Source organism: Sorex araneus, chromosome 3, assembly GCF_027595985.1.
Source record: "Sorex araneus isolate mSorAra2 chromosome 3, mSorAra2.pri, whole genome shotgun sequence".
NCBI lineage: Eukaryota > Metazoa > Chordata > Mammalia > Eulipotyphla > Soricidae > Sorex > Sorex araneus.
In genome coordinates this window covers 95,795,971-95,819,809 of record NC_073304.1, presented here as the reverse complement: position 1 = coordinate 95,819,809, position 23,839 = coordinate 95,795,971, and the positions used below count along the sequence as shown (strand labels likewise).

The 23,839-nt window shown below is 51.0% G+C and overlaps 1 protein-coding gene across 1 annotated transcript in view; it reads right to left on the bottom strand.

The window, feature by feature from the left end:
* Positions 1 to 7,961: 7,961 nt before the first annotated feature.
* Positions 7,962 to 23,839, bottom strand: part of GLDN (gliomedin) — a 51,960-nt gene continuing 36,082 nt past the window's right edge. Inside the window, exons 5-10 of the mRNA XM_055132114.1 lie at positions 18,254 to 18,391; positions 16,155 to 16,283; positions 15,306 to 15,389; positions 15,061 to 15,186; positions 13,880 to 14,030; positions 7,962 to 12,051 (exon numbers count right to left, since the gene is read on the bottom strand). Of these exons, the coding sequence (XP_054988089.1) occupies positions 11,574 to 12,051; positions 13,880 to 14,030; positions 15,061 to 15,186; positions 15,306 to 15,389; positions 16,155 to 16,283; positions 18,254 to 18,391 (1,106 nt within the window). The 3' untranslated portion in view covers positions 7,962 to 11,573. The remainder of the gene's footprint in view (positions 12,052 to 13,879; positions 14,031 to 15,060; positions 15,187 to 15,305; positions 15,390 to 16,154; positions 16,284 to 18,253; positions 18,392 to 23,839) is intronic.

Genomic DNA, 23,839 nt, shown 5'->3' with positions numbered 1-23,839 from the left:
AAACTTCCCTGGAGGAAACAACTTACACTTCAGGGAGACCCAACTCTGCAGAATGCAGAACTGTAGATGTTCAGAGCTTGGAAGAAGCAGAGAGTAGAAGGGACCAGCAAGTACAGCAAGAAAGACCAGATGGAAAATGCCAGCCCAGGGCCAGAGGGTGCTAGCACACCGGACCTAGAGAACATGGGTTTTATCCCAGCAGGAAGCTTAAAACAGACTCCGTGTCCTCAACCCATCACAGCAAGAGCAGGGAGCGGCCACATGCAGGTGAGACACACCCCACAGGACCGTAGGCCAGTCTCTGCCCACAAAGGCCTGATGCAGCCAGAGCTGACATGGTCTTGCCCGCACCGGACAGGTTTGCTTTAAGGCTTGCGCTGGGGACTTTGACAGAGCTCAGTGTGGTTTTGTTTTCAGTGATGCAAAACAGTATTTATTGAAGCAAATTTTGAGAGGGAGAATGTGAGGGTAGAGAAAGAGAGAAATACATGTTCCAAAGAGAACTCAGGGCCAGAGTGATAGTATCGCAGGTTGGGTGTTTGCCTTGCATGTGGCTGACCCTGGTTCTATCCCTAGCATCCCATATGGTCCCTGAGCACTGCCGGGAGTGATTCCTGAGCATTGCCAGTTTTGATCAAAAAAAAACAAAAACAGTGCCACCCCCCTTCTCCAGAGGGGAAAAAGCCCAGAGTTCAGCTTTGTTCTGAAACTCATGAACTGTAGTGTTTCACAACTTGTTAAACTGAACAAGGCTGGAAAGCTAGTATAGTGGGTAAGGTACTTGCTTTCACAAGGTTAACTGGTACCCCATACACTCTGCCAGGCGTTTCAACATAATAGAGGCCACATGAGACAAATCCACAGCCAACATCATATTAAATGGTGAAAAAGCTGAAATCTTTCCTCTATGATGAGATCAAGATGAGGATATTCATGTTATTACTAATATTCAACTACAGTATTGCTTGTTTAAAATAGCAATGTTTTGGGGGCCTGGAACAATAGTATAGTGGGTAGGGCATAGGCCTTCATGCAGCTGACCTGTGTTCAAACTAAATAAAAAGGAATCTTTTGACAAGGATATATACCTTGAAGGTTTTATGTAAAGTGAAATAAGCAGAGAAAGACTAATGTTATATTTTCACTTACACGTGAACTTTAAGGAAGAAAATACAAAGCAAAAATAAAACCCAGACTCAGATCCAGAAGTCAGGTGAATGGTAACTACTGGTGTCTCAATATTTACAAATGTCAAAGCACTATTTGGTCTGTATATACTAAAACTAGTATACAACTGTATATACAATATATATAATATATTCAATATATTTGAGCAAAAAAAATAAAGTGCTGGAAGAATGAAAAGTTATAAACTGAAATTCTTCACTCAGTTAAAAAATATTAAATGAAGGTGAAATTTTTATTATTTTTCCCCAAGCATTTTATAAGGTCACTATAACCTATAATCCTGACAACACAACCAGAAAATGACAAAAATAAACAGAGATACAGGAATATTGTTAATGGGTATCAATGTGAAAATCCTCACATCTATATTAGCAAATACCACATGCCACTATTCTGTTCTAAAGATGTGAGGACAATTCATCATCTGCCAGTCACTGTGGTACACACACCATGTTAATAAGATAAAGAATAGAAATCACATGATTATCTCAATCTATGTGGAAAAAGCATTTTATTGCTTTATCAACACTTGCTTATGAGAAAAATGCAGTAGACTGGGTATAAAGGAACAAAACTCAATATAATAAAGGCCACATATGATAAACCCAGACCTATCATCATATTCAGTGGTAAGAAACTAAAAACATTTCTTCTAAGATCAGAAATGAGAAAAAAGATGCATACTCTTTTCCCTGTTATTCAACAAGGTACTGAGATTCTTAGAGCAATTCAACAAGAAATGAAAGTTTCCATACCTTAAGGTAGTAAACTATATCTGCAGGTGAGGTGTGTTTTATGTAGAAAACCTCAGAGATGGCTAAAAATCATGAAGGCCAAAAGAATGCTAGTATTTGCAAATAAACTCAGTATTTGTGGGGTAAAAAGTCAACCTGCAAAAAAATCAGTTGGATTTCTATTTTGGGGATCACACTTGGTGATGCTCGGGGTTACTCTTGAATCTGCCCCCAGGAATTACTCCTGGAGGTGCTCAAGAGAACATATGGGATGCCAGAGATTGAACCTGGGTTGGCTGTGTACAAAGCAAGCAGTCTACCCTTTATATTATGGCTCCGGCCTCTGTTACATATCTATATACTACTGAGTTACTTATCTACACACACTGAGAAAGAAAAACTCAGAAAATTCCATTTCGCTTGCATCAAAAGCAATTCAACAAGAATTGACTGAGCCAATAGACTCGGCTGAGTATCTCCAGGGGTCATTCCTGTGCACAGAGCTGGGAATAGTAACTAGGTACCACCACGTGTGTCCCTAAACTGAAAGGAAATAAGAAAGAATGGAATAAAGAAAATATAGAAAGTAACTGGATTTTTATTTTATTTTATTTTATTTTATTTATTTTTTGCTTTTTGGGTCACACCCAGCGATGCTCAGGGGTTACTCCTGGCTTTGCACTCAGGAATTACTCCTGGCGGTGCTTGGGGTACCATATGGGATGCCGGGGATCGAACCCGGGTCAGCCGCGTGCAAGGCGAACGCCCTAACCGCTGTACTATCGCTCCGGCCCCAGTATCTGGATTTTTAGAATGGGCATGGGGGTCTAGCAATAGTGCAGCAGGTATGGCCTTTGCCTTGTATGCACCCAAACAGGTTCAATCCTTGGCACCCCATATGGTCTCCTGAGCACTGCCAAGAATGATCCATGAGTGTAGAGCCAGGAGTAAGCCCGGGTGCTACCGGGTGTAACCCCCAAACAAACTAAAGACAACATAAAAATGGGCACAGGATCTGAATATACAAGTTTCCAAATAATAACTAGGCCATTCGGCAAACAAGTGACAGGAGAAGGGACTATCATCACTCGTCAGGGAAATGTAAATCCAAACCTCACACCTGTCAGAATGGTCATCATGAAATTAATGCTAATGAGAATATGAAGGGGGGGCGAAGATCCTTGTACACTGTCAGTAGAAATATAAACTGGTGTAACCATTCTGGAACACAGCATGGAAGTTCCTAAAAACATTAAGGCAGTCCAGAGCAATAGTACCTTTGGTGGGCACTTGCCTCACACACAGCTGACCTGCGTTTGATCCCTGACATCCCATCCCTTAAGCCACCAGCATCCCAAATGGTCTCATGCCCACCAGGAGTAACCCTGAGTGCAGAGCCAGCAGCAACCCTTGAGCATGGCTGACTGTGGCCCAAAAACAAAAAAGAAGGAAAAGCTGCGGTTGAAAGAAATAAATTCTGATGCTGTGAGGTATGGAGTAAGGTTCACAAGTAAGATGAAAAACAGACAAGTGGGGGCACTTTTAGTCCTTGTTACTAAAACTCTCAGAGAAACCACGAATGGAGAAGTCTTCGCATTCCACACAGGGGAAGGAAAGAAGTTGTTAATTCGGTGGGCTCTGTGACCAGACTCTGAATTCGAATCCTTGTTCCACCCAGCACAGGCTGAGGAGCAATGGGCCTGATTCTCATTGCTTTTCATCTGGACGTGAAAGGACTGGAGCGATAGCACAACGGGTAGGGTGCAAGGCTGACTTGGGTTCAATTCGTCCCTCTCCAAGAGCCTGGCAAGTTACTGAGTGTATCCCGCCTGCACAGCAGAGCCTGGCAAGCTACCCGTGGTGTATTTGATATGCCAAAAACAGTAACAACAAGTCTTACAATGGAGACATTACTGGTGCCCGCTCGAGCAAATCTATGAACAACGGGATGACAGTGCAACAGTGCTACGGTGCTGGACATGAACACGATGAGACATGCCTAAGGGCTTCCTGTGCAGACCAGGTGAGCTAATGCCTGTCTGGCCCCCGAACAGAGTTGGCCCCGTGAACACAGCTCACTGTTCCTGCTGGCTTCCCACCGGACTTCAGGACAGGCAGGCCTGAGGAGATCACTGGCAATCAGCCCCATGTCCAGCCCTTCTCCCACGGGCAATCCCCAGCCCTCGGCCTCCTCCACTCGGAGGTTTCGCAGGGACCTTCCGAGTCACCCCAGAAAGCCAACAGAGCTCTGTGGCTCTTGATCCAGAGCAGGGGTCCCCACACCTCTTTAGGCCAGGATCATGGAGAACAGCTGTGACAGGGAATGCCCCGGGTCTTAGGCCCAGAGCACGGAAAAGGGCATAAGAGCCAGCAGTGTGTTTCCCACTGTCACAGCATCGCACCACGTCACAATACCACACCATCACAGTATCACAGTAGGGGCAGTAAACTGCCACTGAGGTGCAGCCCACACCTGTTTGTATACAGTCTGCCACCACCAACAGCTTGCCTTAGCCAAAAAGACACCAGCCCCACATGGAGTCCTCACTACGGACCTTGTCACCTAACCAAGACCGGACTCCCAGAAATATTCGGTTAAACCAGTGACTCCAGAACCAACTGGCAGCACCAGCCACGTAATCTACCAGACCTCTGGCACCTCCTGCCTTCCAAAGGCAGGGGGAGCCAGAGGTCATAATAGCCTCCTTCCTCTGCGGGCTGCCTTCTCACGCCTTTTACTTTGAACAATTCCCTGTAGTTCCGGCTCAGATAGAATTTGCCCAATTCTGGAATCTCTGAATAAAGTCAGTTCAGACCTTTGTAAGATTCAAGCAGTTGCATTCTTCAAAAGCACTTTTAAATCTCAAGAAAAACACTGGTAATGTGAAAATAATCAATGTTAGGATACTTAACACCCAGCCTCAAGGGAATGCAAGCCTGTTGGCCCCTTGGGAGTCCTGCCTGCGGTTTGTGGTTGGCTACAGCAGCGGAAGTAAGTAGGTCCAGCAGGGGTAGGGCTAGGGAGTGGTGGGGTACACCAGGCTCAGAGTTGTCAGGACTCACTGTCAAGACTTTTGCAGGAAAACTACCTACAAAGCATGACTTCCAGATTATTAGATACAAAGGTTGACTTGTGGGGAGAGGGGGTGGAGAGGGAGGGATATCGGGGTCCATGGGAGAAGGATGCTGTTGGGTACACTGGTGATGGGTGTGTTGAACTTGTGTGCACGAGAAAACATTATTAATAGGATTGTAAATCACAGAATCTCAATCAACCAATGAAACAAAAAGCCCATAAAAATACAAATAAACGAGTGGCTGGAGTGATGGTACAGTAGGTAGGGTGTTTGCCTTGTACGCAGTCGACCCAGGTTCAATCCCTGGCACCCATATGGCTCACCCCACTGTCCTCCATCCCCTGGCCCCACCCTCCGCCCCAGCCTGCCAGGAATAATCTCTGAATGTGGAACCGGGAGTAAGCCCTGAGCACTCCCAGGTGTGACCCCAACATTCTCCCCCCCATGTAATAACAAAAACAAAATTAAAATGGCATGTTGCAAGCAGCCATGCTGGGAAGGTCCCCGTCCCGTCCAGCTCCTAGCCTTGGTCCAGCAGACTTTTCCCGGGGGTCCTGTCCTCTGCCGAGTAACCCTTGACGTCTCCTGTCTGGTAGGCGAGAACCTCCTCATACGCTGCTGAGGCTCTGCCTTCTCATGAAGTTTTCAGCTGGTAATGAATCATTCTCAGCTTTTTCTGATGGTTTACTCGAGTGTCAGTTAAGTTTAGCAAAAACCACCTGATCTCATGAGGCTTTAGTCCCAATTTCTCCATACTGATGGACACCTGATACAGCGATGACTGATGCGTCCCTTCCTTTGGCATTTAGTACAACTGTTCTACCTGTGAACATTGAACAGTTGGACCCCTTGCCTGAGTGGCTATATCTGCTCAGTCTACTAGCAGCAATGGGCTCTCTGTGGCAAGAACTCATGAACGGTCCAGCTCCAGCCCCGCCCCCAGCCCCATCTCAGAGGGGTCTTTCTAGGGCAGCATGTGCGGAGGGTTGCTAGATTCAAGAACACTAAGCACAAGATTTCTGGTTACATTTGAATTTCAGAATAAGCAAACAACCTTTGAGTCTTTCCCATGCCTTCGGGCTGGAGCAATAGCACAGCCGGGAGGGCGTTTGCCTTGCACGCGGCCAAGCTGAGTTCGATTCCCAGCATCCCATATGGTCCCCTGAGCACAGCCAGCAGTAATTCCTGAGTGCAGAGCTAGGAGTAACCCCTGAGCATCGCTGGGTGTGACCCAAAAAGCAAATATCATGCCATATGCCTCTGGTTAAAAACTTGCTATTGTTGCTCTTTATCCCAAATTATCCTTAATTTTTTTTTTTTTTGGTTTTGGGGACACACTTGGTGAAGCTCAGGGATCAGACCTGACTCTGCACTCACGAAGTATGCCTGGCAATGCTTGGGGGATATATTGGATGCTAGGGATCGAACCCAGCTCAGTGGCATGCAAGGTAAATACCTTGCCCGCTGCACTATTGCTCGGGCCCCTTTACCCTGAAATTAAAATTTGTCTTGGTATCTTGTACTTTGCCCGGCAACTCTTCAACAGGAAAACACACTCTAAGATGGAGTCTAGTCCACAGGATGCCAGTGAGGAGGGCCCTTGGCATCCACAGCATGGAAGGAGGGGGTGGGAATGAAGGAAAAGTCTGTCGTGATGAGCGCCAGCACAGACCTGTCCGCACCTCAGGAATGAAGTTCCAAGTGGAGCCGCCCTCTGGCCTGGACCTCTGGCTCTCACACAATGGTCATCGGGTGACCGAGTGGGTCCTGGGGAAATGGGGAAATGGGTCTCTGAGATGGGTGTGGGTTCTTTTCTCTTTTGTCTCTTTGGACCATACCTGGAGGTGCTCAGGGATCACTCATGACGGGGCTCCAGGGCCATATGTGGTGCCAGGGATGGAACCCAGGTCAGCTGCATACAAGACAAGCATCTTACCTGCTGTTCTATTGCTCCAGCCCCTGCAGTGGCAGTTTCTGAGGGGCTGAGGGCACATTCACCCAGTCCTTGGGCTAAAGAATATGCCAAAGTCAGCATCATCCAAGCCCTTCCCTAAAGTGGGGTCCATGCTGTGATTGCATCATGCCTCCACTACATTTGTACAGAGGATAAAGACTTTGAGTTGAGATGATGTGCCAAGACTTTGCTGCTTGAGTATCCGTGGTGAAGACAAATGCTGTGAACAAAATACCCAGTAGTGCTTTCCACACACTGGGTAGCACCAGGTAGGAGCCATTCAGTTGACTAAGGGCTGTCCAGGGTGGCAGCAGAACTTAGAACAACAAGTGGTGCTGCACATTAGCAGTAGATTTACTTGCCAGCTGGGGGTGTTGGCTTATGGCTGTGCCTGTGACAGCAAGTTCTTTGTTGGGGCATATTGTCTGCCTGATGTGCTGGGTTTGGCATATTCCTCTTAAAAACCTCTTTTTTTCATCTTATCTCATCATATTGGCCTTTAAAAGAATTACTCAGGCTGGATTGATAGTACAGCAGGTAGGGCATTTGCCTTGCATGCCGTCAACCCAGGTTTGATCCCTGGCATTCCATTTTGTCTCCCTTGAATCACCAGGAATAATTCCTAAGTGCAGAGCCAGGAGTATACCCTGAGTATCATCAGTATTTTCCCAAAACAAAACTTAAAAAAATTAAAGAAAAGAAAGGTCATTATTATTCTAACATTCCAACTATAAGGACCATGTCCGTCTGCTGATTGCGGCTTTGTTCAGCAGCAGGCTCAGGAAACAGCATCTTCCTTTGATCTGGGCGCTGAAGCAGCAATATTGTCCTCAGCAATGACTTTTCAGTCTTCAGAGGGACCTAGAAAATTTTCTAGCATTTTAAGAGTGGAGCAATCACTGTAATACTGGTGTCAAATAAATTTGGGCTGTTTTTCTTTTCCTTTTAATATAACAGGAAAATTCACAATAGGGAAAATCAACAGTCTTTTTCAACATGTGATTGTGATCAGCAATGATTATTTTATTGACTAACTTGAATTAAATAAATTACAACCAAAAAAGAGACATAGTGCTGTTATTCACTTGTTATTTGGAATGGTTCGGAATCTGCAGTTATGGGCACGGAAATGGCTTCTCACGAATGACAGATATGGTAGGGGTGTGTGTGGGGGCAACAGCAAGCCTTATCACGTACTCCAGCTGCTATGAACTCAAGGGGTGCCAGTCCCATCCAATCTCTGCTGCTGGAAAATGACCACTGGCTCTTAGAGAATTTGACTTTTCACCCTACAGCCTTGAAGGAACGCCTCACTTTAAAATCTACATCCCAGAAACCACCCCCCACCCACCCGCCCCCTACCCCTCTCACAACACCTGGGTTCTGTACACCATTGAGCCCTAAACACCTGGAAGCCTTCAAAAGGACATGCTATCAGTTGGGGGATGGGGGCAAAGGCTTTGAAATATGGTCCAGTCTAGGTTGAAGGTTGGGAGGGATGTCTTGTTTACTTTCCGGGGGCCATCTATCTGCTTAGATGAAAGAACTATTAGGTTTGATTCTGACATCAGAAGCACAGATATTAGAAAAGTGTTTTGCAAGCAACTTTGGTTTGAAGTGATCCTGTAAGCTGTCAAAATGACTATCTTTATTTGGAAACATCAAGACACGCATTCTGTATTGGAATATCTACAACTATCCAAATGAGTTTTCCTTTTAATCAAGGGATTTTTGCAGGAAAGAACAAAATCCTTATTTTTCCCACTCTATAAATATAAACTTTTAACACATTATAGAATTTGCTTGTTAAACCTTTGACAACTGGTTAAACTCAATTGTTCTTATATTTCTCTCCTGTAGGGGAAGTAAGATCTATGTGTCTATGATTCCTAACTGCTGAGAATCAAGGTAGGTCAGGTTTCAAGACTGGGGGTCCTAAAGCCTTTAATCTTTTTCTAAAGGGGATATGTACTAATTCAATAATTATCTTCCTTTGATTGTTGCCATATACACAATTACTATTACATATTTGCTATTACTATCACTAATATGACTATTACCGTGTAATTATATCCCGTGTCTAGAAATAGTGACTCATAGACCTAAATAGTTTTTAAAAGACTAGCACTCATTTGACATGTTGATTTTGCACATAAAACTTTTACTTAAACTCTATTTTGCTTAGTTATACAACATGAAATGAAAAGGGCATTAAAAAAAAAAGCTGTGGAGGACATGACACAATCAAACTTGACAAGGGACTCTCACATGCCCGGTGTTTTGAGAACACAATAGATAAGTCCCTAACAGCTGCCTAAATATTTCAAGGGGTAGGGAAATGTAAATGCTTAAATCTTACACCTAAATAAGACTTAAAAGTATTTAAGTCAAAGTATTTGAACAAAAGTACTTAAGTGAGCTGAGCTGTAGAGATAGTACAATGGTTAGAGCTCTTACCTTGCACGTGGCTGACCAGGTTCAATCTCTGGCATGCCATAGGGTTGCCTGAGCAACATCAGGAGTGATCCCTGAGTGCAGAGCCAAGAGTAATCGCTGAACACTGCCGGATGTGACCCCCAAACAAAAAATAATCTTGCTAAAAAAAAATCCATGGAAGCATTCTCAAATGAAAAAAATTTGGGTTGGAATTTGGTTTGGGGGCCATTCCCTATGGTGCTCTGGGCTTACTCCTTGCTCTGTGTTCAGGGATTACTCCTGGCAGTGCTGGAAGGGTGGGTTGGAGATTGAACTGGGGTCAATGGCATGCAAGGGAAGCACCTTAATCTCTGTCCTATTTTTTTCCCACCCTACGTTCTCTAAGTTCTAAAATGCTTCCGCTACTCAAGGTATCAAGCCAGGAATCAGGGCCAGAGAGAAGGGATCTGGACCCAGTGAAAAAGTTTTAGCAGCTCCTCCCACCCTGCACATCAGCCAAGCCAAGTGGTTGAAAAATTCTTCCCTAAGATTTTCCCTCTGTCCTTCCCAGCACCGAGTCTGAGGCCCTTCCCTCTCCCACCTCTTGGGGGTCCTGCCTGGGACCTTGTTGGCAACAAAAGCCTGTGATTCTTGGGCAATGTCGGAGCAAGTTCAAACGGCTTTTCTCTGGGCAGCAACGGGGAGCTGGCCACGCTAGCTCAAAACATAGGAAGCAAAAATCCAGTCCACTACCCACTGCCACTACTCCGAAGGGCCCTTGCTTGGTTTCAGCAGAGCCTCACCCAAACTCTCCCTACCCAAACTCAAGCTGTAGAAATGATGCCTTTTTTTTTCCCCGAACCAAACAAAGCCTATCAAATAGGCTGGGCTGAGACAGTCGCTCAAAGGATCAGCTCCCTTTGCACTCACTATAGCTCCTAGCTTTCCTTCAACTGTGGGTTGTGGTGTATGTTCACGTAATGGAACCTTGGTGTCCGGAAAAAAAAAATTCTGGCAACAGTAAAAAGCTTTCCGAATGTGCAACGACCAAATGTAACTCAAGAGTAACCACCTAAGGGATCTGAGGAGATTGTGGCAAAGGCTCACCCGTGGGGCCTGACTTGGAAGCTGAAGATTCCGGGTTGCAGACTATAGGAAGCGGCCCATGCTTCTAGCCAGCAGACCCCATGGGCTCACACCGTCTTCAGTGCTGAGCGCAGATCTAGGCCTGGGCTAGCGGAACAGGGGAAATATCAAGAATCTGTAGGAGCCGCAGCTGCCAACCAGCTGGTGGGAAAAGGGGCAGGAACCAGAACATCTGAGTTTGTGGCTCTGCCTACTGTTGCCCTGCCAGGCTGCTGCTAATCTGGTGCGGCCATGAAGGCCAAGAAGACATGGCCCTGGGGCAGGTGCAACCAAGAGAAAGGTGGTACCCGATAGGGTGGGCACTGCCTGCAGGGTCAGTTCAGCTTTTCCCGGCTCCAACTAGGACTCAGCACTAAAGAATACAATCCTCAAAGGATTGGGGTGCATCAACTCCGAGGCCAGTTTGCTTAGCTCAGGACTCTCTCTCTCTCTCTCTCTCTCTCTCTCTCTCTCTCTCTCTCTCTCTCTCTCACACACACACACACACACACACACACACACACACATGTAAAAGTGTCAAAAGTAGCAAGAGCCAAGAAGCACGGAATTCCCTGCAGGTAGAGGGAATCTCGCCACCATCTCAGCCAGCCCTCTCCTAGGAGCTGGGGTGTGTGTAGGGAGGAGGAGAGGCGAGGTGATTTGCCCAGCTAATTTTGAAGGAGTGATCAATATGTAGTCAAACTGACTCCCATCTATTCTTTTCCCTCGTAGAATCTTCTCGGGAACCCTAAAATGACTGTGTTGTGAAGTTATCACAGCTCAGTCCCTTTTTTGGGGGGCGAAGGGGGGAGGTTTGGGTCACAGCCAGAGTGCTAAGTAGTGGCTGCCACTGTCCCACTACTGTACCACCACCGGCTCTGCACTCAGGGATCACTCAGGGGAGTATATGGGATGCCAGGGATTGAACTTGGGTCAGCCACATGCAAGGCAAATGCCCTACTTACTCTGTGCCCGCTTTCCCTGCTCCCCTTGGCTCCCCTTAAAACCAACTTTCATGGTGGGATGTGACTATTCCCGGAGAAAATCAGAAATGTGCCCAGGGGAACAGCATACAGCCCCTCACTGGTTTAGCGTAGGTGACAGAAACCGCACGGGATAAAGCATTAAATGGCCATCTTCCCAAGAATATAAATGCTGATCTCTCATGTTGTACGACAACATGGCGAGGACAGATGGGGAAGTTCTGAAATCAAAGTTGGCATTGATCTGCTTCCCTCCTAACAAATCAAAGGCAAACGTTATCCTCATGTCTTTGGTGTCCGTGACATAGAGGATCCCTCGGGCAATGAAGGCATTGCCAGCCTTGGACTTGGGGTAGGTGGTGTTGATGTGCTGTACCACAGAAAATGTCCTCTCGTCCAACTGGGCCACGAGGATGCTCGAGCCATCCACGCTGGATGCGTAGATAATCCAGAGGCCCTTTTCATCTGCAGCCAAATTGAAGTAAGTCTTGGAATTTGCAAAGAGGTATTTCCGATCAAAATAGAAGGCATTCTCAAGCTTCAGCGTTTGGGATGTTTTCTGATCAAATTCAAATCTGAAATAGGAGGAGGAGGAGGAAGAGGAGGAGGAGGAAGAGGAGGAGGAGGAAGAGGAAGAAGGGCAGGAGAAGAAAAATAGAAGAAAAAGCAGCAGGAGGAGGAGGAGGAGGAGGGAAGAGAAAGAAAAGAAAGACGGAATGAAGGGAGGGAGAGGAACAAGATAAAACAGAGTCACCTTAGTGTGCACAAGAACAATTCCGTCCCCTATGAAACTGGGCTGGGCCTGGGGCTCTGCATTTCTCATCGTTTCCTGGGCCTGTCCTGCTCACAGTGCTCTGAGCAGCAGGTGTTCGGGGGAGTGACAAGCTCACTGTGTGGCAGTCTGGTGGCCGCACCCTCCCGGAGTCGGCCCCAACTCACAAAGCCCACATGCCCTCAACTTGGGATCACAACCCCCCAGGGCCCGGCTGACCACCTCACACGCCAGAACTGTTGGGGGCTATGGGAGGGGGGCTGTCTAAGGGGGCCGAGTTCACATCTCTTGGAAAGTGGATTAGGATTCAGAAGGTGTCAGCAGCGGGGAAGGAACGCCCTGGGCAGGCAGAGAAAGGAAATGAACACTAGGGGGTGCTCGTGAGCAGCAGATGATCCCAGAAGCTTGAGTGGACCAGGCGCTAGCCAGGAGCCTGAGAAGAGAAATGCTGGAGACGCCAGGCCGAGTGGGGGAGCCCCTGCGGGCGAGCAGGAGCCTGAGTGCTGGACCTGGGGGCTGCCTGCTGCTGCACGCCTGCTGGGCTCCTGCCTCCTGCTGTCTCCCCCTCTGCCCGTGGCTTCTACACGGGACAATGGCCTGGCCTGGCACGGGGGGGGGGGGGGGGGCGGGGTGTCTCTGGATGGGTTCAGGGCAGCAGCTCCGTTTCATTAGAGCATGTGGTCTCTTCCTGGGGTGCCCTAGCCTCCAGCTGCCTTTCCTCCCCACTGGCCCAGGGGAGCCCAGCCCAGGGCCCCAGGAGCGGGCGGGGTCATCACAGGAAGGAAGCTGGCAGGCCACTGTGAGCCCTGAGCGGGGAGTGGGTGGGGGCCAGTGTCCTTTCAGGGGGGGCACAAGACTGCCCAGGAGGGGAGACCCTGAGAGAGGAGGGGTCCCGCCAGAGGGGAGGGGGCTCACAGGAGGGACCCTCCCAGTCATGCCACTTTCCCTGCTCGGGCCCATCAAGGTGGGCAGCGCTGTTCCACCCCCCGCCCCGCACCCCCCCCCTTGCCTCATGAGGAAGAGGAGGGCCAGAAAGGCCGGTGCTCCCTGAGAGCCCTGTCCGTAGCCTTCAGTGATGACCCAACCAGCTTCCACGCCTCTGGAACTGTGCTTGGGGTTGGGGTGGAGGGTGGGAGTAGGGGGTGAAACTGGGCTGAGGCCACAGCCCCCACATTCCTGCAGGACGCCCCGTGCCTACCTCTAGAGCCCCAGACTTGAACCTGGAAGATGAGACTCCAGTAGCTCTCATGGGAAGGGGGCGGGGATGCCTGGGAAGTGGACAGGACAGGTGGCCTGCTGGGGCCTACCAGGTGACAGGGCCCGCTCATGGGTGGTGAGACTTCTGATGGCAGTTGGATGCCTCAGTCTCAGTGCTCTGGCTGAGACATGGAATGCTTCACTGCTGCACCCCAGGAGAGGGTGAGATGACCCTCCTGGTACAGGGTCTTGGGGTGCCACCATCCTCCGTGGACCCCTGGGGGATCTGGGCAGGCAGAGGCTGGGAGGTGGGCACCCCAATGCCCCACCTCTCCTCCCGGGGGTGTGCTTACTCACTGCTGACTAGGCCCCAGGGACCTGCAGGGACCTCAAGGGGTCCCCACCCCAGGCACACCCAAGTCCCGGGTGCCCACCTGATGATGGTGCTGGAGCCGCCTTTGTGGTAGTAGAGCGAGCTGTTGTGGACGGCGTGGCCGCAGCCGTGGAAGTAGTAGGGCAGGTGGATGAGCGCGAAGCTCCCGTTGAGCAGCGCGGGCTGGTCCTGGAATTCCTTCACTCGGATGCCTGCAAAGGCGGTCCCCGTGGGGAGGAGGGCCCGGGAGGGGGGACAAGAGAGAGGGAGTCTCTGGAAGGGTCCTTAGGTCTGGTGTGGGGGTTTTGCTTTGCTTGGGTGGGGGAGGGGCATGTTGTGCCCCAGCCGGCAGTGCTGGGGGCTTCCCCCTGGCTCTGTGCTCCGGGATCTGGGAAGGCAGTGGCAGCGATTGAGCCCCCACGAGCACCTTACCCCCCCCCCCCCGTGCCGTCCCTCCAGTCCCTTCGGTCTAGTTTGATGAGGCTCAGGTGCCCACACTCAGTCTCGTGTTCTTCCATGGCTTCCTGAACCATCTCTCCAAGTCCGTAGCCCCAGAGTTGCCTCTGCTCCTCCTTGGGAATCCTCCTCCCGCTCTACACCCCAGTCTAGCGCCCATGACACCAACTATCAGGTGGACACACGCCTTCTTCGAGGGACCACGGACACTCAGGGATGGTTCTGTCATCGGCTCCCTCCGGCTCTTGCTCTGACCCCTAGGGCCAGGCCAGTTCTCTGGGAGGTTGAGGGGCCTGCCAGCACCACCAGCCATTCTTCATCACACCCCATGGGGGCGCTGTGACAGGGGCCACACGGGGGCAGTGAGTGTGCAAGGTGGCTCAGCCCTAACCCTGGGCTCCTGGTTATCAACAGAAAGCAAAGGATTTTGCCTCCACTGCTTGAGATGGTGTGGGGGGTTGGGGGGCTTACTGGTCAGTTTCACTTCCTGCTCCGTGCTTTGTCTAAAGCGGGCTAGAGGGGCTGGAGCCACAGCACAGAGGGTAGGGCGTTTGCCTTGCATGCGGCCGACCCGGGTTCGATTCCTAGCATCCTGTGTGGTCTCCCGAGCACCGCCAGGAGTAATTCCTGAGTGCATGAGCCAGGAGTCACCCCCATGCATTGCTGGGTGTGACCCCCAAAGCAAAATAAAATAAAATAAAATAAAGCTGGATAGATTACACTGGGGTCATGAGTGGGGGGGAGGGGTGCCTCTGTGACCTGAAGTGCAGGGCCAGGTGCATGTACCTGAGAAGTGCTCCGTCACCCAGATGCGCTCGTCACTCTTGTTCGCAGACTCTCGGATCCAAGTCCCGAATGTCTCCGACACCTTCAGCACTTGCGTCGGGCTTCCGATGGAGGCGATGGTGGACTCTGGCAGAGCACGAGAAAGCAAAGCTGCTCTCTGGAGCTGGGGAAGGCTGGAGGGACGGGGCGAGGTAGGGAGGTAGTCCCAGATCCACATTTCCCAGCAGGTCGCTCCCCTTCCCTACCTGCGCCTGGGGAGAGTGGCTCGTGGGCCTTCTCGTCGGCTTTCCCGGCCAAGGTGTCGTCGTTGGGAACAGCACATGTCTCCCCTGTAACAGCGGCACCCGAGGGCACTCAGCATGTTGGGGGACCGTGAGCTGCCCCCTGTACACTGGGACTCTGATCCCTGCAGCCCTTAACGGGCACACCAACACTCTGTGGGTGTTCAGTTGTGCTGGCTGAAGGGGCTGGGCCACACCAAGTGACACATTTCTGACTCTGTTAAGGAGTGCTCCCTGGCGGCTCCTTGTGGGAGCACTCCTTGTTATTCCCTCTCAACAGGGCTCTCCATTTCCCATGGCGCCCCCACTTCCCCCAACTTGGAGCAAGCTGGCCGGGTCAAGCCCGCCGGGGGCTGCCAGAGTGTGGGCATTCTCTGCCCTCATGAGCGGACTCTCAGAGGGTGGTGAATTTTCACCCCTGAAGGGAAGGTGCTGGGAGCTCAACTCAGACTTGCCAACGGGTGACCTGAAGGGTTCCCAAGGATTGTCGGGAGAACGGGGCTCCAGGCGGGCCACACCCGGCACACTGCCAGGGTGCAGCGTCCAGGACAGGTGTGGGAGGGGTCTGAGGCCCGGGACTTCACTCCAGCCCGTGTCCCCTCAGTGAGTGTCTGGGCCGGGCTGGAGAGCACAGGTATCTGGGTGATGGGGGAGGCAGGTAGAGGGAGGTGGGAGGGGTGGGGGACCATGCTCAGCCCCGGTTTGAGTGAGCTGTGACTGCGGTGCCCGGGTTCTCCCTCAGAGGCCTGAGTGAAGCCGGAGAGTTGGGGTCACTCAGAGCACAAGGTGGGGGGGTTCCCGGAAGGCAGAGACCTGAGCACTGGCCATTGAATATGTTGGGCTGCCGAGGGCCTTTGGATCTTCTGTTTCCCGGGGGCCCTGGGGGGCCTGGAGGACCTGGGGGTCCAGGTGGGCCAGGTGGGCCTGGGTCACCTTTGATACCTAGAGAGACAGACAGACAGACAGAGACAGCGATTAAAGGGCCAGACTCGTGTAAGGAGGGCCTGCCCCTGCCCAGCCCCAGGCTGTCTGTGCAGCCCTACGGGAGCTGCAGGCCCATGCAGAGCGCAGTGCCATGGGCTGAGGGCGTGATGTGTCTTTTTTCCGGGCACCTTGCGGGTGGGCTGGGAGCCCCTCTGGACCTGAGTCCTCGGGAAGGTCAGGGCTCCGCCTGGCCGGAAGCAGGCTGGAACTCAGCCTCGGCCCATCTCTGGCAGAGACACCCCGTTTTCCCTGGCTGATGTCAGGAGGTCTCCATGACAGCTCCCATGGGACTCCCCTTAAGCTCTGTGTGCCTGGGCTCAGACCAGACCAAGCTAACCCTTAGGGCAGGGAGGCAGATGGCCTAAGGAGGAGCTCTGACATCCGTCTACTCTGCAGCCAGGCACAAGAAGCTCCAGAGGAGAGATGGGGGGCTCGAGTTAGGGAAATGAATGGGTCTGGGCCTGCTTATTCCTGTTTAAAGTTTGACCTGGCTCACTGACCAGATCATGCTGTGAGTGTCCACTCCAATCACCAATTCTAAGTGCTGGGATGATGGGATGGTTGGATGCTCCCTTCCCACTTTGGGCTGCTGGTCTCTGACTCTGGGGTGACTGTAGCCCTGGGCAGGACCTTGCTTCTGGGGTGTTCACAGCTCAGGCCCCTGGACTGGGCCGTCCCTCCTTTGTCCTGCACTGGGACTGGTAGACTACGGTCTCCCAACCTGAACAAACAAGGTGCTTCTGTCCCTCTCGAACAGCCCAGCCTGGGTCACGGGCCACGTGGCAAGGACAGAGAAAACACAGGCCAGTCCCTCCACACCTTCTCCTCCCGCGGACAGCGGGGCCTCCGGGATGGGTGGATTCCCAGTCTACACACAGTCTACACAGTGTAGCTGGATCATGTACCGGCAAAACACATTCACAGCTAGCGCCCCTGTGCAAACTCTCCCGAGAGCTTGTGTGGTTTGCACAGCACAGCGGGGGGAGCAACTTGAAATCTCTCCTTGTTGCTTCAAGGGCAGCATCGAGTACAGGTTCCCTGTTCACTGGGGATGGAGGCAGGGATGGCTGACTCGGGGCTCTGGTTCTGAACATCTTACAGCCTAAGTTCTTGTGGGCAGACGCCAGGGTTTGCTTATTTTCCTGTTGCTGCTTTAGAGTTTGTCCCTTCTCTCCTCCTGTAAGTCCCTCAGCTGGTACCTCCCCACCATGTGGTCTCTTCCTGCTTCTCTACTCTCACCCTTACAGATACCAGCTCTGGGCTCTACCGGGCATGAATGCCAGGAAAAGATGAGCAGGGCGAGAGAGAGAGAGAGAGAGAGAGAGAGAGAGAGAGAGAGAGAGAGAGAGAGAGAATATAGGGGGTTAAAGCGGCTTGCCTTGCATATGGCCGACTCTGGTTTAGGCCCCAGCACCCTGTATGTTCCTTGAGTGCCACCAGGAGTGATCCCTGAGCTCAGAGCCAGGAGTAAGCCCAGAGCACCACTGTGTGTGGCCAAAACTCCCTATCCAACCCCCTCTCACCACCCCTCCCCCCAAAAAAGAGAAAATAAAGAGACCATCAACCTTTTTTTAGCCCCATTCTATATCAAAAGACTCAAAGGCAGGGTTTGACTTTGACTGTGGTTTGACCTTGACTGTGAAGTCGCTTTCTGGTAGCTGGTTGGTCTTCAGTGGCCCAAAGAGGGGCCCATCTAGTCCTGGGTGGTGCTAGCCGCTGCTTCACATGAATTCAGTCAACCGCCGCATTTGGCTCCAGATTCTTTAGGCTGCTACAATTTATACCCCCAATCTACAGTGGGCCTCACCCCACTGTAAAGTTCACTAAGACAACACAGAACTGCAAAACACGTGGCAAAATAGACAGTCTGATAGGGCAAGTGAGAAGGCAATGTCTGCATCTGTGTGCCCCAGGGGACAGCCTCTTACCTGGGGGGAGCACGTCGTTGGACACATCCCCCGTGTCCCCCTTTTCACCCTTCTGCCCCGCTGGGCCCTCATTTCCAGTCAACCCCAGTTCACCAGGGTCTCCCTTTTGCCCTGGACTTCCGGTGGCACCGGGTGGCCCTGGGAAAAGAAAATAAGGCAGATTTGCTTATTGAAAGGGAAATTCTGCTCATGCTACCTCAGGACAAGTTCTTGGCACCCAGAGGGTGAAGCAGCTCCCAATCCAAACATACAACACCAGGAGCCGTGCTGGCATGGCAGCATGGCTACGGATGAGTCAAAACACCGATTTTTTCAGACATTCCATTGCAGTACTTCCGGGTGACTCTGCTAGAACATTCTTTTTTTTCTAATTTTATTTTATTTTTATAAATTTGTTCACAATATTTGATTACATTTGCTATTCAAACACCAACCCCACCACTGTTCCACCTTCCCACCACCATATTTTGGATGTTTTCTTCTGGAACCCCAAACCCTGCCCCCAAAGCAGAAGTGAAATAATTTATTTTGTATTGCTTGTCATGAACAATGTGCTAAAAATGATTCAAAAAAGGTTTCTTAGAGGAAAGTGTGTGAAGACTGTTGTATTTCATCCAGGAGTCATTAAGCCGTTCGGTAAGAGATTAGTAGCATATTGTTAAAGGTTGAGCCTTGTGTGCTTAAATCTCTATATGTATAAATATATTTCCCCCTAAGGTTGGTCGCCTTCTACTTTAAGCCCCATCAAATGTGGTGTGCTGCTCTTCGTATATTAGTGGTGTAAAGTATGAGATGTCCAGGAATAGATTCACTCATGGATGAGACTCATCGGAGCGTGTGGAGAGCGGCCGTGAGTATGGCGGCTGTTGAGTTCTGGAGGTTTTCGGCTGCCGGAGCTGGCTCAACAATAAATCTCTCAGAAGAGAGACACAACGAGATGGCACAGACATGCCTCCAGACCCCACGCCAGGCTGTTTCATTTGGGACAACCGGGGGGGGGGGAGTGAATTCTCCGCCCCAACAGAGTCTGCTAGAACATTCTTAGAGGCATGAGGATGGAACAAAGGGTCAGAGTGAGGAGAGACCCCGAGACAGATCATCACTTCATCCTGAACAGGGAGAATTTAAGTTCTCATTGGAAGTCAGGGTGAAGGGCTACTCGTTGGCGGGGAGCATCGGCACTAACCGGTCTCAGAAGCTGTTAGTGATGCAGCTAGGGACCTCCCGATTCCCCTGTTCGGTGACATTCCCATTCGAAATGCCACTCATAAAAACAGCACAGTCGTCCAGCTGTTTTAGCTGAGTATTAGGAGGAGCAGGGGGGTGGCAGGCGGCTGCGGGGCGTGGAGTGGGGGAGGGCCGGCGGTGGGGGCAGGGCTGAGAGTTGGGCCCCGCCCACACCCCCATGCCAAGTGCGATCCTGGCAGCAGCCTGGCATCCCTGGCACCCAAGTAAGTGTGTGTGGGCACCACTGCAATCATGTGTGTGAGCCCTGCACCCACACGCACAGACCCCGGTGGCCACTGGCCCCCAACGTGTGTATGAACACCAGAACTAAAGACTGTGAGTCCCAACGAGCATATGTGCAGCCCCGCTTCATGAAAACAAGCCCCGATGGTTGGGAAAATCAGAGACAATGGTGGTACGAAGGTGAAATAGTGGTGGAACTGGTGTTGGTATATTGAATGTCTCCAGCAAATCATCACAAACAACTTTGTAAACCACAGTGTTTATAATAAGGCGTAAGGGGAAAATAAAATTTAAAATAAATACTCATAAAAAATACTCATTAAAAAAAACCAACCCCACCCAAATGGGCAAGGGGTGGGAAAGGTCAGAGGAAAATTTTCTGAGAAAGAGACAGAGAGACAGAGAGTCAGAGAGACAGCGACAGAGAGACAGAAACAGTGACAGAGAGACAGCGACAGACAGAGACAGAGACAGACAGAGACAGAGAGAGATTGAGAGAGACAGAGAGAGAGACATGAGCAAATTACAGCAGATGCCATTTCTGCCTCTGCCTGTGGCAGCGCCCCCTACAGGAACTACAGCAAGAAACAGCCAGATCCGCGCAAGGGCTCAGCTCCACACAGAAGGGCAACAAGTACCCTGCCTGCTGAACAACCTGGGTTTAATCTCAGCACCCAATATGGTCCACTGAGTCTGCCAAGAGTGGTCCCTGAGTGCAGAGGCAGAAGTAAGCCCTGACCAGTCAGGTGTGCCCTCGCCCCCCCCCAATTTTCCTTTGAGGAGAAAATTTTTAACTTTTTGCCTCCCAAGCAGTGCTCAGAGGACCTGGTGGAAACCATGGATTCACATGTCAAGTTCCTCCATGCCAGGGAGTGCCGGGGAGTGCCAGGGCCATACGCAGTGATGTTTGGGAGGTCGTGTGGTGCTGGGGGTCTCATCCATCTAGGTTCCTGTACTCTCACCCCTGTCCCAATAGTGGCTGGTTGTGTAGAAAATCTCTAAGGACTTATCAAAGAGCTAGTTAGTCACACTGAGAATCCTGTTGCCCGCGTGGAACAGAGGAACAGACAGGTGTGAAGCAAGGCACATACTGCCCTATTTAGGGCCAGTCTGCCCATCTCCACAGCAGCATCTCTGGGACACTGCTCCCTAGAGATGCAGCTCAAAGTGGCAACACTTTCAGGCAACTGAGAAGCACTGGAGGCAAGCTCAGTGCCAGCAAATCGGTTCCTCTCAGTCAATCTCCAAGAAGGTGCGGATCCATCACCGCCGCTAATGGCCCTGCTGATCCCCCTGTCCCAGCCTGCAGGTTATGCCTCAGTGACCACCCTGGTGCCCATTCTCCCACTCTGTCCTCTCGCTAGGTTTCCAGGGAAACCAAACCTGGGTGGTCCATACCCTTCCTCCTGCCAAGACCAGAGGAGTCAGTGGAAACAGCTCAAAGACTCAGACTTGCAGATCCCGAAGGCTCATGTCTGTCAGTGCTAAAGCCCCCCTCTAGACCAGATGAGCTCTTCCCAGCCCTGCTCACAGTAGGAGGGCATGGCCTCACAGGACGCCACGGATCCTTCTGGAATACTTGGTCCTGCCATCAAAGGCCACTGTCCCCTAGAAATGACCTGGAGCATTTGTCCCCTTCCCTTGATACTGGAGGAGTGATAACCATTTAGAGATGGTTTCTGCACCCCCACCATCAAGGGCTCCTCTACAAACTAACTCCAGGAAGCCAGCAGTGCTGGGGAAAAAAAACCCAAAAAATACAGTATTGACCAGAGTGAGCAAATGTCACAGATAAGAAATGGAACGGGTCTCACTGAAGCCCACCATAAAGAAAATGTCCACGAGGGCCATGCAACTCGGCTATGGGTCAAGAGTTGGGGCTCCCTGCCTCTGCCAGGGGTGATCCTGCACAGGGTAGGGTGCCCGCTGCTCTGCCCGAGTCAGTTAACAGAGAGGCAAGTCACGGGGGGCATGGTGGGGCCATGTCTCTATGGTGCTGAGTGCCAAGCCTCCATCCCGCCCTGCTCACCAGCTCGTCTTGCTGGAACGTGGCTCCATCACCTTAGACCTGCCCTGAGCCAGCGCCCTCTGTGGGAGCCGCCATTAAAATAGGCAACTTGGTGCATTCTCTGAAGGACACAAAAGGTGAGAATGCTGCCACAGAGTCGGGCGGGCACAATGCAGGGAGGATAACTGATACTCGCGAAAGGTTTCACATGCCCAGATTTAGCAAAGCTCAGGGAAATGGATCTTCCCGTGACCCCCCATCCCCCCCGTTTTTCTTTCTCAGGCATTGCTCCCGCTTACAAAGAGCCTTTCTGCACTGTCAGCTGAGTCTCCTTCTTACCTTTCATTCCTTCCTCCTTGGCCTTTTCTTCCTCCAGAAGGCTGTGTGTGAAGCAGGAAACAGCTCATGTTCCACTGCAGCTGCTCGAGGGAGCCCTTGCCCTCACCCCGACACCCAGGATGAGTGTCCAAAACGATGCTACCCAAGGTCTAAGTATGTGCTGTTGTTTGGATTTGGGTTTTGGACCATACCCAGAGGTGCTCAGAGATTACTCCTGGTTCTGTGCTCAAGAATCACTCCTGAAAGCTTAGGGGACCATATGGGGTGCAGGGGATCGAACCCTAGTGGGCTGTGGGTGAGGAAAGTGCCCTACCACTACAATATCTCTGTGGCATGTGTTTTGACGCATTGCTGGGTGTTTATAATTCTTAAGAAAACATTGGGGGCTGGTAAGGCACTTTCCTTGCATGCAGCAGACCCCAATTCTATCCCTGCCACCATATATGATCCCAGAGCCCTCCCAAGAGTGGTCTCTATGCTCAAGGCCAGGTGTAAGCCCTGACCACAGCCAGATGTGACCCAAAAAACAAAGAAAAATGAACAAAGAAAAGAAAAATGAAAAAAAGAGGGACTGGGGATGTTCTCTCCACATGCAGTGACCACTACCCCTCAGTGTTCCCTCTTTGTCGGGGCAATGCCCTTGGCCACCAACAGGTCACAGTCACCATCAGGAGATGGTTCGGTCCTTGCCTGTTGGGTGATGCTCCCTGACCCCTGGACACGGTGAGGGCCTCCCCGGCCTTGTCTGTCCCATGACTCCTGGCAGGCCCGAAGTCAGCATATTCTGCCCGGAAGAAAAATTCTGTTCCTCTATCCTGCAGCTAGAAGTGGCTCTCTGCAATACCCTTTGCCCAGCAGCACCCACTCAAATCTAATTGTCCTACCAGCTTTAGAGTTTGAGTGGTGAGATGCTGCCGGGGTTCGCTGTTCCACCTTAGTGTCAGGGGGCCGAGGGAGGACAATGTATTGTTGGCAGGACCAGGCTGTCTCGGGGGCTATCAGGGGCTGCCATCTCAAGACTGGGTAGGATCAGGAGGATGGCAGGTAAGCTCTGGGAGGAGAAGAGGGGAGACCGGGGGTGGGGGTGCAAAGAACATACCCAGTTTTGAAACGACATAGCATTCAGTTCCGTGGGTAAGTTTTAGACATTTGATTGAAACTGTGGTTCATTTCTCTCTAAATCTAACTTGGGGCTTTCAAATTTCAAACCTCAAATTCTCTTCTGGTCTGAAACCAAAAGTTTTTCCTTGTCTACTTTTGGAAACAGCAACAATTGTAATAATTCCCAGGAATAGATCGGAATAGATTGTCTCCCCATGGGGTGTATTCTAAGTAGTAAACATCTATAAACTCATTTCCTAACTGTGGGGTTGGCGCGATTTTCTCATTGCTTAGAGGAGGATCCCCCGGTGATTAAGTAACTTACATGGTGATTAAGGGCACACAGCTGTGTGTGTGTGTGTGTGTGTGTGCGTGGGGAGGGGGGTGGGCAGTAGAAGCCAGATCTCAAAGCCGTTGCCTCTGGCCCAGCCTTCCCAGGGCCTAGGACTGCAGGGAGCTCCGCCAGTCCACTCTCCCCGGGATGGCTTTAAACTACATCAGGTTTCTCGTCACAAAGCTCTGCTGTCTCCTCCTGACTGATTTCCCAAAACAACTCTAACACCTCTTAGTCCTCCCTCCAGGCTGGCTCCAAAAGGTTCAGGATCTGCTCCAGTGACACCCCAGGGCGCACCCTGCTGCTCAGGCCCATCTTCTCCTTCCACTTCCAT